The sequence below is a fragment of the Myxine glutinosa genome, chromosome 8 (assembly GCF_964187855.1).
Source record: "Myxine glutinosa chromosome 8, kmMyxGlut1.1, whole genome shotgun sequence".
Lineage (NCBI taxonomy): Eukaryota > Metazoa > Chordata > Myxini > Myxiniformes > Myxinidae > Myxine > Myxine glutinosa.
The window spans coordinates 143847621-143862487 of NC_136268.1; the positions used below are offsets into that span (position 1 = coordinate 143847621).

Consider the following 14867-nt stretch of genomic DNA (forward strand, 5'->3'; position numbering starts at 1 on the left):
CCACCATTCGAACAATCCTTCGCTGCAATCTTTGATCAAGTTTTCTCTTGCGGCCACGTCCAGGGAGGTTGGCTACAGTGCCATGGGCCTTAAACTTCCTGATAACATTGCGTGCGGTGGACACAGGAACATCAAGGTCTCTGGAGATGGACTTGTAGCTTTGAGATTGTCCACGCTTGGCTACAATCTTGTGTCTGACCTCCTCAGATAATTCTCTGGTTTTCTTTCTTTTCTCCACGCTCATTGCGGTACACACTACACACAGTGACATAAAACAACAGAATGACTCCTTTTCTCCTTTCAAACTGGTTGAATGAGTGATTTTTATATTGCAGGAACCTGCAACTCACCATGGGTGAGTTCAATTCCAAAGTAAAGGAGAATCACCTGCTTGAAACCTAATTATGTCTAACAATTTCTAAATGGTGCCAATAATATTGTCTGGGACATTTTAGGATTTCTGTGTGGAATAAGCTAAGATTTCGTAATTTTTTCAGATTTTTTTGTTTTGTTCAATTTTGTTCAGTTTTTCTGTTCAGACGGAAGCCAAACAGTTCAATCTTGGTTTCATCAGACCACAGAATCATATTTCTCACAGTCTGAGAGTTCTTTAGGTGCTTTTTTGCAAACTCCAAGCGGGTTTTCATGTCTTTCACTGTGGAGAGGCTTCCGTCTGACCACTCTGCCATAAAGCCCAGATTGGTGGAGTGTTGCAGTGATGGTTGTCCTTCTGGAAGTTTCTCCCATCTCCACACATGATCTCTGCAGCTCAGACAGAGTGACCATCGGGTTCTTGGTTACCTCTATTACCAAGGCCCTTCTCCCCCGATTGCTCAGTTTGGCCGGGCGGCCAGCTCTAGGAAGAGTCTTGGTTGTTCCAAACTTCTTCCATTTAAGAATTATGGAGGTCACTGTGCTCTTGGGAACCTTCAATGCAGCAGAATTTTTTTTGTATGCTTCCCCAGATCTGTGCCACAATCCTGTCTCTGAGCTCTGCAGGCAGTTCCTTCGACCCCATGGCTTGGTTTTTGCTCTGATATGCATTGTCAGCCGTGAGACCTTATATAGCCAGGTGTGTGCCTTTCCGAATCATGTCCAATCAATTGAATTTACCACAGGTGGACTCCAATCAAGGTGTAGAAACATCTCAAAGATGATCAAGAGAAATGGGAGGCACCTGAGCTAAATTTCAAGTGTCATAGCAAAGGGTATGAATACTTATGTCAATGTGATATTTCAGTTTTTTATTTTTAATAAATTTGCAAAACTTTCTAAAATCCTGTTTTCTCTTTGTCATTATGGGGTATTGAGTGTAGATTGAGGAGGGAAGAAATGAATTTAAACGATTTCAGCATCAGGCTGCAACAAAACAAAATGTGAAAAAAGTGAAGGGGTCTGAATACTTTCTGAATGCCCTGTGTAAATGGTGTTTTATATTTGATGGGTGATTTGCCTGCAGAGCATGCCGGCCCTTGAACCATGCGCTATCTTTATTATCCAGCCATTCAACCATTAGTAATTTAATAGATTTGAAGGCTATCAAATGCGTGTAAGTTGTCCTTTTTATTGTATTATTACCTTTCACGTGTAATTTAGTGCTGCCCAGCTGTGTGTGATGAAGGAAGGACTTTTGGGTTTGTTTAGTAGGATGGTGCCTCCTGTCATGAGTGTATAACTAAGAAACAAAGATCTCATAAAGGGCATATTGAACAACATTAAATGATGTGTGAATGTGAAAAAGATATCCAGGCAAACACTAATAATTTCAGTTTGTTAATAATATGGCTGCTCATGCACTAATGTTTGGTTATCTGGCTCATGCAACATGCACTTTGCTACCTTTCAGCAAGCCTCATTCGAAAAGGAACTTTAGATTGGTCTCCAACCACTTTGAGCTCTTAGCTTATTGAAGCCGAGCCATTTCAACTGAACCTCCAACAAAATGGGAATGAACGAAGAATGAATTCTGGAATGAATAATTTATTCAGGGCATAAGGGGAGCTTTACTTTCAATGATAGTTATCAAATACAGAAAACATTCCAGAACTTTCCATCATGAAGCACGCTGTCCATCGACAAATGGGCACATAAAGTTGGCTGTCTGCATTTAGGTTTTGGACATCAACAATCCCAAAAGCCAATGTGTATCGGCACCATGGGACAAATTCCTTGCTCGAGATCAGCTATTTTACAATAGCTTTAAAAGGTGCAGGTGTTGAGGGTGTGGATCTGGAACAGGTATGATGGGGGAGCTAGAAGGATGGCCGAGAGGTACGCACACTCGCTTCTAAGTTGTCTAAGCTGGGTTTGAATCCTGACCCAGCTATAAACGGTCATCCTGGTGTTTCACAGGCAGGGTCATTCATCAATGTGTGGACTTTAAACCGGGCGCCCCATCTGTCGGCATTAGCTGGTGAATGTTAAAGATCCCACTGTGTCTTTCACGAAGAGTAGGTGAGCTATCGCCGACACCTGAACAATTTACAAATTCCTGCCCCGACATCCTGTGTCGGAATGGAGACCTGTCCGGGATTGTAACCCGAACAAAATAATCTGCTGAGGCAGAACCGACACTCTGTACAGAGCATGGTTCATGATATGATCATTATGGGCCAAACATTGTCCTCGATCCAAAAGAAGAAGCCACTCACCCATAAGCACCTATACCCGCTTTAACATAAATTGAGCTTTTGAGTCTGATATTGACAAAAAGACAGACAGTACAGGTACAGGGGGCAGAGTGAATCAGCTAATCCAAGTGCTACCTTGCAGAGATGCTGCTACTGAAGGAAATCTGCTTTTTCACGTCATCCATATGGAGTGGAGTCGTAGACGTGACGTCTTCCCACTGAGCTGGCATGCTTCCACCTGCACCATCCAATGGACAAATGTTGAATTTTTTAAAAACTAACAATAAAATGTACATTTGAAAGTTGAAGTTTGATAAAAATTGAGGGTTTTTATAGTGGCTGAAAGAAGCAAGTTGGAAATAGAGTAAATAATAAGACTGCACACCTGCAATGCTACAGAGTAGGTGGATATCCTTTTTCTGAGGAGGCCTGGCCTCTGTGTCACTATGCCCTTCAGGGGGAAAAGGCAATGGCAGAGATAGTGAGATCGGCCGATGAAATTTCCGTCGGCGAGGCTCCAGTGTGACCACAGGACCAAAGGAGACATCATTTCCACCAAGCGAGTGAACAAGTTCAGGAGAGACTGGCATCACCTAAAAAAAAGCGGTGAGATGAACAGATTCACAAGAGCTTATGGTCCCTCATGTATTCTTCTCGAGCTTGACCTTACCGCTTCCTGTTCCCATCACCATTCACAAATTAAAACTCATTTGATGTAAAACAAAGTGTCTTTGAGCACCAGTCATATTTATACGGAAACATCATATTCAGTCAAACCTGCAGCCCGAGCCGAACGGGTTTTGTGACAGCTCCTTCAGGAATTTCTGCAGACACACTTTGCTCCATGGAACTCAGCAGCTTTCCTCCCACAGGAGGCACAAACCCTCCTTCTTGTGCCAAACGTGATACGATAGCAATGTAGCGTGGCAAGGTGCGTGCGGCGACCCGAACCACGCGTCCCATCATTGGATTCCTCTCCAAACCCAAGGCTACGAAACAGGCCGGGAAGAACCACAGCAAATTATGCGTCAAAATAAAGGTTATGGCGAAAACATTAGGGTCAGTAAATATGGGAGCAACACAGTCTTCATCAAGGTCAGACTGGTTAAGGAAAGTAAATTGTTCAGTTGTTGTACAGGATAGGATTGGTTGTCTTTCTCAGCTCTTTACCATCCAAGATGGAGTCCATCTCTTCATCGGACGCATCGTTCATGTGCTCTTTCCAGCCGCCACCCTCTTCACCACGCAGGATCATCAGTTCACGGGAGCCACCTTGAAGGCTGGCACAGTGTGGGAGCTCTAAAACCACTGGCCTGGGGTGGGCAATGTCAATAAGCAACATCTGTAATCCCACAGATCATATGGCATTTATTTAATTATTTAATTCACCAAGCTAATTCATATTAATGAATGCTAGTCTCTGTGAAGGTATAGGTAGACGAGATGAACAATGGATTTTTTTATAACTAACTGAAAGTCGGTAAGACTACGTTTCACCACCATGGGAAGAGATGCGGCTGACGTTTTTGAGCAACTTTCGAGCGTTCACCCTTTCCTGCTCCGATGAAAAGCTAAAAATATTGAAACATCATCTGCATCTCTTTCCCCTGCTAAACATATTCTTATCAACTTTTAGTTCATGAATCCACCAATTGATTTCATTATACACATTGAAAAACAACTAAAACCTCACACTAGTCAGACACTCAAAGCAAACAACACAACAGACCAAGTACAAAGTGAAAGTATGCAGGTTCATTGTAAACACAAACACACAAATATTCCTGAAATCTGGCAAATGATAGTAAAAAGTGTGCCAAGAATCAAGGTATACATGAGAAACAGATGATACGCCAAGTCCTTAAAGGAAATGAATGTGAAGTCATGAAACAAATGACATGACATAACGTCTGGAACATCTCATGATAGCCAGTGAGAGTAAAACGAAATATCTTCAGAAATATCAGCATGAGACGTGAAGAAACATCCCTTTGGTCCTTCAGACCCATACCGCAGGAAGGTGGTTCCTGGGGGGCCCAGCTGCAAGATGGGGGCAGCTAGGTTTTCCCCCTCATCCAAAGTGGGAGGGGAGGGTGGCAGGTGCAGGGTGCTGGGCGTCCGGAGAGCGGTGCAAGGTCAGAGGGCAACACATGAACGGTTACATGGATGTTAAGCAAGAGTAAGCGAAAGCATTACGGGTGAGTAGATAAAGCATGACTTCATTATAGGATGATATTTTAATTATAATATGGAGGATAGAGAAAAAAGTTTATGAAAGATCATATTGCACACAAAGCAGGTCAAGAAGTAGATTATCAAAATATTTCACGAGATTTCCCTTCATTTTTGATTAAAAATGTAATTTATGCAGTAAGAATACAAGATGAGAAGCAAGGCCAGCAAGACTCCCTACATGCTAGTGGGGATGAAAGAAAAAGCAAGGGCATAATTATATAATCCAACATGTGCGTTGTGGGGATAAACAAAAATAAATAATGAAATATTTTGTTAATTCAAAAATGAAGCGGAGAACGTTGATAAACTGACATTTCATAGAAACCACCCATACTTAGCATCAGTTGCTTCTGTCATAGCATCAGTGGGCGTTTGGGGTTTAGGGGGAGGAGAAGGTGGGGGGACAGAGCAGCAAAAGCGCACAGGAAGTGAGACCAGAAAGGAGGCGATAGAAGACAGACAGAACACTGACCAGCTTGTGATGCAAGAGTAACAGGCCCAGAGACTTAGTTTAATCGTGAGAGATTAATGATTTTGAGGGCCTTGGTTTCTACACAATTAAGAAGTGCAAGGTGTGAGGCAGGAACACGAGGCCAAAGATGAGTGCAGTGCTCCATGAAGTAGCGGATTAAAAAAACAAAAAAAAAACACCTTTAGAGGCCATTTTCCCCCTTAAAGTGGGGGTTGGCCTAGTAGTGGATGAGGGCTGATAAAAATTCAGATTTGCCAAGGAAAGGGTTTACACGACGGAGGATGCCTAGCCAACGGCTTGCTTTGGAGACAAATGGTGGACACAAAAGTTTTATAAATAGATCCCAGTGCTGTAATTATTTGTGTAATATCTTTGGAGAAACCAACTCCTGAAGAGAAAGTAGAATTCCCAACAGACCCTGGAAATTTCAAACAACCGGAAATGGGAACGAATCAATGTGGCTAACGACTGAGTCAAATCGATCAGTGAGACCTGAAGAACCAATTTCTTCGGATCAATCCTTCCTCTGCCAAGAAAACCCCCAAGAGCCTCTTATTTGCCCCGTAAATATCAAAAGATCTGACAAAGAAGCAGGTTACAAAACTGTCAATAATACAACAACAACAACAACAACAACAGCAACATGCATTTTAAGGCCATTTTCCCTGCTAGAGCAGGGGTTAGCCTTGCGGTCCCCATGACAATCTTCTCCATCTTGCCCTATTTTGTGCATCTCTCCTTGTTAACCCCCTTGCCCGCATTTCTTCTTCCACCATCTTTGGCCAAGTCTTTCTCGGTCTTCCCCGTCCTCTACTTCCTTCTACATTCATTTCCATCACTCTTCTCAACCAGTCACTTTCATCCTTCCTCAACACATGACCAAACCATCTCAACCTGTTCCTCTTCACAACATCAATCACAGGCTCTATTCCCATCATTTTTCACAATTCATCATTTGTCTTCCTCTCTCTCAACGATACTCCGCACATCCATCGAACCATTCGCATTTCCACCCTTTCCAACCTTCATTGCTGCTCTACGTTCATTACCCATGTCTCGCTCCCATTATTCATAACACTTCTCACACATGCAGCATACACCTTTCCCTTCAGCTTCAACGACACTCCCCTCCTCATCAGCACGCCACTCAGTTCCCGAAACGTCTTCCATGCACATCTCACTCGAGCAACCGTTGCCGAGTCTGATCCACCTTCTCCATTCAGCATGTCTCCGAGGTAGCAAAATGTTTTCACACCTTCCAGCTTCACGCCGTCTCCAAGATCCAACCCAACATTTCCTCCATCTGCAGCTCCCTCTGTGCACACCTTACATTTGAATGTAGCTGCCACGCTGGTTAATGACCCTCTCAGACCACTACATTTTGTGATGAACCCACTCAGCGCACATTGTACATTGAATGGAGTTCACTCTGACACCCTTCCTGCACACAGCACACGGCCACTTCCCAGTTCTTTCCACCTCACCACATGCTTTACCACTTGCCATCACCTTCGTCTTTCCGATATTCACCTTCAGACCTTTTGTCTCCATACATTCCTTCCACTTGTTCATCTTTTCCTTCAGTCCATCCATACTTTCCGCAATCAACACCAGATCAACCAATCAACACCATCACATCTGCATACAACAACTCCCACGGTAAACCCTCCTTTACGTTCTGAGCCAGCACCTCCATCACAGCTACAAATAGTAGTGGACTTTGTACCGACCCCTGATGCACTCCCATCTTCACCTCAAACTCACCACTGTTCCCGTCCTTCGTCCTTACAGCTGTGCACGCTCTTTTATACATTGCCATCACTACTCTGATCAACCATTCCTCCACTCCTAACTTCCTCATTGCCCATGTCAATACTTTGCGTGGAACCCCATCGAATGCTTTGTCCAGATCAACAAACCCAAGAAACAACTTCTTCCTCTTCTCCATGTACTTCTCCTGCAACTGCCTCACAATAAAAAGCGCACCTGTCGTTCCTCTTCCTGGCATAAATCCAAACTGCATTTCGTCGATTTCACTTTCTTCCTTATCCTCCTCTCCAACACCCTTTCCAATACCTTCATTCCATGCTCCAATAACTTTATTGCTCGGTGTTACGGATTTATGTTAATGTATGTGAATTACTATTCAGGTCTTTGCTTATTAATGTGTAGTCGATTGAAGGTTGTTGTGATTAAAGGGTCAGGAGCCCTTCTGGGAAAAAGGAGACCGGAAACGGAAGAAGAAAAGACACGAGGTCCAGGAGAAGCGAGTTTCTTCTTCTTCCTCGCCGAGCTCCGAGGCGAGGGTATCGATATCGAGCAGCGTCTGACGCTGCGTTGGGAAACCCATCTGGCGAAAGGAATTACCCCTTGACACATCAAGTTGCCGTGGGTTCGTGCACGGAACCCAGCGTCCTACACAGTTCGCCTCACCGTCTACAAGGACGCATACGGGTCGCACCTTTGGCCTCGCGCGCTGGACCAGCCGCGCGTTGCTTTGCCCGCGTTGCTTGACAAGGAGGTGCGCGCTGCAACCGTTGTTCCCGGTACGTGACGTGCACGTTTGGGAGCACGTCAGCCAGGGGTTCGTTCAACCGCCCGTGTGCGGAGAAGCCGACCATCATCTTGGTCAGGAGGGGCCCAGAGACATTGTGAGGGACAGAGACCAAAGGGGTCGTGAGTACCCAAGGGGTCGGGAGCGGGGAAAGGGGACACACATATATAAGATGGCCATCTTAATCATATTGGTGATTGATTGTTAATTGTGGATTGTTGATGGTTGTTGATTGTTGATTCCTTGGGGGAATATATCATTGATTGTTCCGGCTCCTTGGTGTGGGGTGTCTTATTGATTGGAATTCATATTGATTGCGTTACGAAAGCGCATAAATAGTATATCTTTCTGGCGGAGTTCCTCTCACGGTCCGGGGGTCACCGAGACCAGGTAGTCACCGGGAGGACCACGTAACAGAATTGGGGGCTCGTTCAAATTACGATTTGCGGATTCGCAATTGGGTCTACGTCCGGGATCTAAAATTGTATAAAATAATAAAATAATATTTTTATTAAGTAAAATTTATTAATTAAGTATTAATTGGTAAATGTTTGGGGAAATTGGGGGTAAAGTCTTTGGTGAAGGTTAACAGGTGTTAACGATAGGCACCATGGCGTTTGTGGCACAGAACTTTGCGGTAACCCCGAGTGAGGCACAGTTCCGAGCGTTACTAAAGTCGGACCTCTTGAAATTGGCCAAACATTTTAACTTGGAGGTCCGAACTAATTTGAGGAAGGCAGAGTTGCAGACCACGGTGATACAGTCTATGGTGGGATTAGGAACATGGGACGAGTTAGCCTGGGAGTGGCTACCCGAAGAACCAGAAGACGTTGAGCTCCGGAAACTGGAGTTGCAATTACGGAGCCAGGAATGGATCAAAGAAGAAGAAAGGAAAGCAGAAAAGGAAAGAGCAGAAGAAGAAAGGAACGCAGAAAAGGAAAGAGCAGAAGAAGAAAGGAAAGCAGAAAAGGAAAGAGCAGAAGAGGAAAGGAAAGCAGAAGAGAGGAGAGAAGAGAAACAAGCAGAGGAAAGGAGAGTGGAACGAGAACTCCAGGAAAGGTTAGCAGAAGAAGAAAGGAAAGCAAAAGAGAGGAGAGAAGAGAACCAAGCAGAGGAAAGGAGAGTGGAACGAGAACTCCAGGAAAGGTTAGAAGGGAGAAAAGCAGAGGAGAGGAGAGCTGCCAGGGAACTCGAAGCAGAGGAGAGAAAAGCCGAAAGGGAGTTGAAGGAACGTGATCTGGCGCTTCAGCAAGAGATTAAATTCAAGGAGCTGGATTTAATGAGAGAACGGGGAGAGGTACCACCCTTGCTGACGGGGTCGACACCTAGCCAGAACACCTGGGATGTGGGCAGACATGTGAGGCTGGTTCCACCCTTCAGTGAAAAGGAAGTCCCAAAATTTTTTCCACACTTTGAGAAAGTGGCTCGACAGTTAAACTGGCCGGAGGAGGCCTGGACCATACTAGTGCAAAGTGTGCTGGTGGGAAAAGCTCAAGAGATTTATTCGGCGCTACCAATGGACCAATGTGCAGATTATGAGGTATTGAAGAAGCACATCCTCAAAGCCTAAGAGTTGGTTCCGGAAGCTTACCGGCAAAATTTCAGGAATGCCAGGAAGATGGAGAGTGAGACCCATGTGGAGTTTGCCAGAGTGAAAGAAAACATGTTTGATCGGTGGTGTGAGTCAAAAGGAGTCGGGAAAGACTTCGAAACATTGCGTGACTTGATCCTGGTGGAGGAATTTCAACAGTGTGTCCACGAGGACATCAAAGTGTACCTGCAGGAAAAGAAAGTACCAAATTTGTGGGACGCAGCCACCATGGCAGATGATTATGCCTTAACACACCGGATAGGGGTCCACGAACCTAACTCCTCACCTAGATCTCCGCAGGGGAGGTGTGGAACAGCAGGTGCGGAGAACGACAGTACATGGCGGCGGCCTCGAGAGGATTATGGGGACAACGCTGATACCCGAACTGTTCGAAATCAGGGAGCTACGGGCCCAAGACAAACTTATTTTTCGGGGGGCCCGAGGCAGACCACGAGTTTTTCCTCCGGGCCTACTTGCGCTTTTTGCAAGAAACCTGGACACTTGATGTCAAGTTGTTACCTCATGAAAAGGGAAAACCCAGAGCGGAGTCCGACTATTACCACTCCGAATGCGATGGCAAGCGTAAGAAATCGCCCACAGAAGAGTTACAAACCATTTATTTATGAGGGGTTGGTCTCACTCAAGGGAGACTTGACTAACCCAAGACCGGTTAGGGTTTTGAGGGACACAGGAGCCCATCAATCCTTAATGCTTGAAGGCATTTTGCCATTGTCAAAGAGTACCGCAACTGGTGATAGTGTTCGGTTACAAGGGATCGGTGGCTGTGTTAGTGCCCCACTTCATGTCATCCATTTGGAATCCGATTTGGTGTCAGGACCGGTCACCGTCGGTTTACAAGCCACACTTCCTGTAGAGGGAGTATCTGTGATTATCGGGAATGATTTGGCCGGGGGGCAAATTTATGGTAACCCGAGGGTTGGTAAAGAGCACAGCAGGGAAAATAACACCACACCAGCTCGGGATGGCGACAAAAGTTCCAAGTTATTTGTAGGGGGACTGAACTTCAACACAGAGGAAGAAGTTCTGACCTCTATCTTCAACAGATATGGGCCGCTGGTGGAAGTACGGGTGGTAAAAGACAGGGAAACGCAACGGTCAAGAGGGTTCGGCTTTGTCATGTTTGCAAGCACAAGAGACGCCAGGGAGGCAGAGAAGAATTGGAATGGTAAGGATTTGGAAGGTCGGACCATAACAGTAGGGAAGGCATTTCGTAGGCGTCGAGAGGTCTACAGAAGAGGACCACTTGGCGGTAGTTTTGGTGTGGGAAGCAGCCGATATTACTATGGAGGCTCCCAGAGTTACGGCACCTCCCGAAAGAATGAATGTCAGAGCACTGGCCGAGAAGGAGACCGCCAGTCAGGTAACGGCTGGGACAAGGGGTCCCACCGTAACTGTTAGGAGTCTGGCGAAGTTGAAGCACTATATACGGGGGAGCCGCCGAGCCGGGGCTCCTACACGGACTAACCGTGAACGCCACGTTCTTAAAGGCGTCCAGGTAGTGAACTTTCCTGCACGGACTAACCGTGAACTCCACGTTCTTAAAGGCGTCCATGTAATGAACTTTCCTCCCCGGACTAACCGTGAACTCCACATTCCTTAAGGCGTCCATGTAGGGAATACTCAGCTGGGCCTCCCGAAAAAGTGCTATAGAGAGGTTTAAATTTGGGGGCTTTGGTCACCACCTCTTAACCGTCATTCAAGAGAAACTAGAAGTGGTTGACGCTTGGTCCAGAGGGAATTAATCTAGGGGATTGTGTGAAATTTTGTTGCTTTATTTTTAAGTGATAATTGTGCCCGGGGGGAAATGATGATTTGGGGGGGTGAGTTATTTGGTTTGTTTATCAAAGTTGGCCGGCAAAGAAAGTTTTCGCTGGGTTCAAACTTTCTTTCTTGAAGGGGGGGAGTGTTATGGATTTATGTTAATGTATGTGAATTACTATTCAGGTCTTTGCTTATTAATGTGTAGTCGATTGAAGGTTGTTGTGATTAAAGGGTCAGGAGCCCTTCTGGGAAAAAGGAGACCGGAAACGGAAGAAGAAAAGACACGAGGTCCAGGAGAAGTGAGTTTCTTCTTCTTCCTCGCCGAGCTCCGAGGCGAGGGTATCGATATCGAGCAGCGTCTGACGCTGCGTTGGGAAACCCATCTGGCGAAAGGAATTACCCCTTGACACATCAAGTTGCCGTGGGTTCGTGCACGGAACCCAGCGTCCTACACAGTTCGCCTCACCGTCTACAAGGACGCGTACGGGTCGCACCTTGGGCCTCGCGCGCTGGACCAGCCGCGCGTTGCTTTGCCCACGTTGCTTGACAAGGAGGTGCGCGCTGCAACCGTTGTTCCCGGTACGTGACGTGCACGTTTGGGAGCACGTCAGCCAGGGGTTCGTTCAACCGCCCGTGTGCGGAGAAGCCGACCATCATCTTGGTCAGGAGGGGCCCAGAGACATTGTGAGGGACAGAGACCAAAGGGGTCGTGAGTACCCAAGGGGTCGGGAGTGGGGAAAGGGGACACACATATATAAGATGGCCATCTTAATCATATTGGTGATTGATTGTTAATTGTGGATTGTTGATGGTTGTTGATTGTTGATTCCTTGGGGGAATATATCATTGATTGTTCCGGATCCTTGGTGTGGGGTGTCTTATTGATTGGAATTCATATTGATTGCGTTACGAAAGCGCATAAATAGTATATCTTTCTGGCGGAGTTCCTCTCACGGTCCAGGGGTCACCGAGACCAGGTAGTCACCGGGAGGACCACGTAACACTCGGTACGAGCAACACTCTAGAGGGTCACCTTTCCCCTTGTATAGAGGGACGAGGGTACTCAGTTCCCAATCCACTGGAATGTGGCCTTCTTTCACCGCCAGATTACAGATCTCTGTCATTCTCTTCACACCCCAACTTCCTGCTGCCTTCAACATATCTCCCACAACTCCCGTCGGCCCTCCCGCTTTTCTACTCTTCATTGCTTTTATCGCTTCCTCAACTTCCTTCTCAGTTATCTTCTCTGCCGGTCCTAAAACTGGGTTACTCTCGATGTTGCCATCCCATTCATTCTCTGTATTCAACAGCATTTCCATATATCTTTTCCATCTTCCTTTAATTCCATCTGGGTCCACAACGATTTGTCCCACTTCATCCTTCAAGCAACTCACCCCCATCACATCACACCTCTCTTTCGCTATCTGCTTTGCAATCGTGAATACTGCTCTCTGACCCTCTTCCGAATCCAAGCGTTCTCCGTACATTTTCCTACATGCCTCCTGCGCCTTTGCTACCTCTTTCTTTGCAGCCTTCTTGGCTGCCTTATAACTTTCATGCTCTGCTGTTTCTGCTCCCGTACCCTTCGCCTTCTGCCACTCCTTGAACTTCTTCCTCTTCTCGTCAATCCTCTTTCCAACTTCATCATCCCACCACGATGTTTCCGAGTGCCTCGGTGGTCCTTTTGTCCATCCACATACCTCACCAACGGCTCCCAACAGACTATCTTTCATTGACATCCAACCACTTTCAAGCTCAACCACATCATCCTCTACCCTACTCAGCCTCTCTTTTAATGCCTCCCTTACTGTCACCTCTGTCAACCTCCACACCTTCATTCTCGGTTGGTACTTCACCCACCGAGCTCTCCTCGCACCTTTCACCCTTATGTCGCAGACAACCAAGTGGTGCTGTGAAACAGCCTCCTCCCCCGGGATCACCTTTGTGTCCCGAAGGTGCCCCCTATCTCGCCTACGCACCATCAGGTAGTCAACGCTTGTCGTCGATCCACCCGACGTGTATGTAACAAGCTTATTATCCTCTTTCTGGAACTGAGTATGACAAATCAACAAATCAGCTCCATCAGCAAACTCCAAAATCCTTTCACCTTCTCCATTTCTCACACCATATCCGTAACCCCCACTAACTCCCTCAAAACCATCCATACTCCTTCTCACATGTCCATTTAGGTCTCCTCTGACCACAACAACTTCCTCATCTTTCACGTTTTCCATCAGCTTCTCTATCGCACACCAGAACTTGTCCTTCTCTTCATCCTTTTGTATCCCAAACCCATCCCTCTCTGGACCCACCGTACCCAGTCGTACCCAGCTGCTCCTGGACTCTGTGTCCTTTCCTCCTGACAAGGTGGAAAAGTTTCTGTCAACCCTCGACTCTGATTGTGCAACTGGTCCTGGCGGCATCAGCCCACGGGTCCTAAAATCATGTTCTTCCGCTCTTTCACTCCCTCTTTCTGTTCACTTCACCCTCTCTTTTGCTCAAGGTCATCTGCCATCTGCTTGGAAATCAGCCAACATCACCGCTTTGCACAAAAAAGGTGCAAAAACAGATCACAGCAACTACAGACCAATCAGCCTTCTCACAATTATCAGCAAAGTCATGGAATCCATCATTGCTTCAGATATGAAATCTTTCCTCTTCTCCAATGGCTTGATCTCTGATCATCAATTTGGTTTCAGACCTGGTCACTCTACTCTGGACATGCTGCTTCTGCTTTCTCAACAATGGATGGAGGTCCTCAACGCCAAACAGGAAATTAGAGCTGTCTCCTTTGACATTTCACGTGCCTTCGATACGGTCTGGCACCCTGCTCTGCTCACCAAACTCTCCTCCTTTGGTATCCATGGAAATCTCCACGCATGGCTGGCGGACTTCCTCTCTGATCGTAGTCAACGTGTGGCCCTGAATGGGTTTCTCTCATCTCCTCTTCCTGTTCAGGCTGGAGTTCCCCAAGGTAGTGTTCTGGGCCCTGTGCTTTTTCTGGTCTTCATCAATGATCTCTCTGACTCTCTTGAAAATCCTCTCTATCTCTTTGCTGACGACTCTACTCTCTGTCGCTCCATTCCTCATCCCTCAGATCGGCAGTCTGCAGCCTCCTCACTCTCTGCAGACCTGGACAAAATCACAGACTGGGCAAACAAATGGAACATGTCTTTCAATCCTGATAAATCTCACACTCTTACGATGTCTCTCCGAAAAGACCGACTGGAAAACCCTCCCATCCACTTTCTGAATAATCCTCTCCAAGAAGTTCTGTCACTCAAGCTTTTGGGTCTCACTATTTGCCATGATCTTTCCTGGGAAAACCACATTTCAAATCTGGCCTCCAAAGCCAGTCGCCGACTGGGCATCCTCCGTCGTGCGAAGTCCTTCCTTGGCACACCTGAGCTCCTCACCACATACAAGGCTTTCATCCGCAGCTCTATGGAATACTGCTCTCCCCTCTGGTCTGGTGCTCCTGCCTCACACCTAGCCCGTCTTCACGCTGTTGAAACCAAAGCGTTCAGAATCATTGGAATCTCCTGCGATGAAGCTAACTCCAAGGGCCTTTCACTCACTCACCACAGGCAGGTTGGTGGTCTT

The 14867-nt window shown here is 46.5% G+C and overlaps 1 protein-coding gene across 1 annotated transcript in view; it reads right to left on the reverse strand.

The window, feature by feature from the left end:
- Window positions 1-14867, reverse strand: part of LOC137432974 (uncharacterized) — a 180915-nt gene that overhangs the window by 62181 nt on the left and 103867 nt on the right. The window contains exons 29-33 of the mRNA XM_078783785.1: window positions 4642-4740; window positions 3801-3943; window positions 3408-3619; window positions 3016-3223; window positions 2766-2868 (exon numbers count right to left, since the gene is read on the reverse strand). Of these exons, the coding sequence (XP_078639911.1) occupies window positions 2766-2868; window positions 3016-3223; window positions 3408-3619; window positions 3801-3943; window positions 4642-4740 (765 nt within the window). The remainder of the gene's footprint in view (window positions 1-2765; window positions 2869-3015; window positions 3224-3407; window positions 3620-3800; window positions 3944-4641; window positions 4741-14867) is intronic.